Here is a 2,232-nt window from a genome sequence, read left to right on the forward strand (position 1 = left end):
ATTAAACTTATTGTATAGTAATTTTGTCAAGGTTTTCATTGAAGAATTTTAAGGCATAAATTCGTTTATTTTATAAATTTTTATTTAGGTACCGATATTACTAAATTCTAGTTAATTGTATAAAATGTATCGAACAGATGTAATACTTTTTTGTCAAAATTTCAATTCTTCCTATATAAATTTATTAAAATGTCATACATTTAAATCGCGATATATACTCTGTATTAATTTAAATCAAGAACATAAATGTACCAGTCAGGGGTTAAAAGTTATTTATTTCACACTAACGATGATTATCATATTGCAACAAAAATTCCCCAATCAATTTTGTAAACTTTAGGTATAGCTTTACTTCGTTAACTTTTAATTATATTACCTACCGCTAAAGTCTAAATTATTGAAACATGTTTTACTTTAAAAAATTTCAAATTCAATTTTGTCAATACTGGCTAATTTTATTTTCTAAATACTTATAAATACCGCGACGTTTCGACCGTCTATTTCGGTCATCAATTAAAAAATAAAATGAGTGGGTTTTGGCAAAATTCCGATAAAGTTCAGTTAACTTCACTTTAATTGGTACAGATATCTATAAAGTGGCAAACTAACACAAAAATGCCAATGTTACTGTTATAAGCATAGGATATGAGTAAAAAAGCTCACCTCGTCTTTTCCCTTCATGACACACATATTCACATCTGCCTCATTTGAAAACCAAACCAAACGTTGGCGTTCACTCAAGTCGGAAAGACTGACGTTGTATACCAGATTTCTGCAAATAAACAATAAAGTCAATAAAAAAAAGAATACTTCCTATTAATAAAGGTACAAATATTAAGAGCAACTGAAGGTATAGCTACAAGAAAAAGTCAGCTCCTTTTTTTTTAATTTTCACTCTCATCGAAAAATAATTTTATTAATTAATATAAGAAGAACAGAAGGAGACTCATAAGAAACATAGTTGGGAAAGATTAGTAGGCTTACTGAACCAAAAAGTGTATCTTATACAAATTTCTTTTCATGGAAGCAAAAGTTATAAGAAAGCACTAATAACATCCTTGTATTAGGCATACATCGAATTATAAGTAAAAAAAAAAATATAAAATAGAGGCGCTTCACCCCACGCGGTATACTTTGTGCAAATTTTAATCAATAAGATCGACAGTCCTAAGACTGGTAGGACACGCACCTCCACTCTTTCCTGTCCTGAGCTAATATTCGCATTTCCCTAAAACTAGAACAACCCATATCCTTAAGTATTTGCGAACAGTAATCTAATCTAGGTTTACCTCTACCCCTCCTAACTTCCGTTTCTGCCCTAGACAAAAATTTTCAGTCTCCCAGAGTCTTTCAGCGTCTCTGAGAGCGTCTTTCACAGTCTCTCAGTTATTGCCTAGGTGTTTTTATGGATCTCTTACAGTCTCTGTATGAGAGACTCGAACGATAAAATTGTTAATTCAGAGATTCGAGTCTCTCACAGAGAGACTGAATGAATAAAACTGAAAAATTGAGAGACTGGAGTCTCTCGTAGAAAGACTGGGATCCCTGAAATATGTTGAACTTAGAAAATTTTAACCATGTCTATCGAGACACCACTTATTGAGAGATTCGAGTCTCTCGTTCAGAGATTCCAGTCTCTCGTTCAGAAACCCTAACAGTTTTTTTGACAGTCTCTCTCAGCGACGCCAGAGAGACTCGATGAGAGACGGAGACTCGAGTCTCGCTCTCAGAGACTCGGAGAGACTGAACATTTTTATCTCGGGTGCCTAATATGTTTCTGACTAGACCTTCATGCCTGAGAAGGTGTCCTACTGACCTACCTCAACTATTTTTAGACTTAGTATTCTCTGTTCTCCTATTCTTTCTAATATTGAACTAAATAAGATATTTTAAAATATTGTTATTTGTGTGATTGATAAGTATTTGAAGCAAAACTTTCAATTTTCGATCAAACCAAAATTTTCGATAATGTTGATTACCGATAGCGAAAAACAAAATCAGCACCAATGTGATGATGCGAATAAATAAATATATATAGAATGTTTTATCGTTGATTAAGTTTTTTATATAAACTATTGTCAACGGGGTGTACTAAGTACCACATGAAATAAGACACGTAGTTGTAGTGATTGTAGAAATAACTATATTTAATTTAACTTAAATTTAATCCACTTTAAACTAACTTTAAAACTACAAATACCGATTAATTAAAAATGATGATAAAAATCAATA

At 31.9% G+C, this 2,232-nt stretch overlaps 1 protein-coding gene across 1 annotated transcript in view; it reads right to left on the minus strand.

The window, feature by feature from the left end:
• Nucleotides 1-2,232, minus strand: part of LOC108736939 (semaphorin-1A) — a 509,066-nt gene that overhangs the window by 68,869 nt on the left and 437,965 nt on the right. Inside the window, exon 4 of the mRNA XM_025973315.1 lies at nt 664-772. Within this exon, the coding sequence (XP_025829100.1) occupies nt 664-772 (109 nt within the window). The remainder of the gene's footprint in view (nt 1-663; nt 773-2,232) is intronic.

The sequence above is a fragment of the Agrilus planipennis genome, unplaced genomic scaffold (assembly GCF_000699045.2).
Source record: "Agrilus planipennis isolate EAB-ADULT unplaced genomic scaffold, Apla_2.0 scaffold141, whole genome shotgun sequence".
Lineage (NCBI taxonomy): Eukaryota > Metazoa > Arthropoda > Insecta > Coleoptera > Buprestidae > Agrilus > Agrilus planipennis.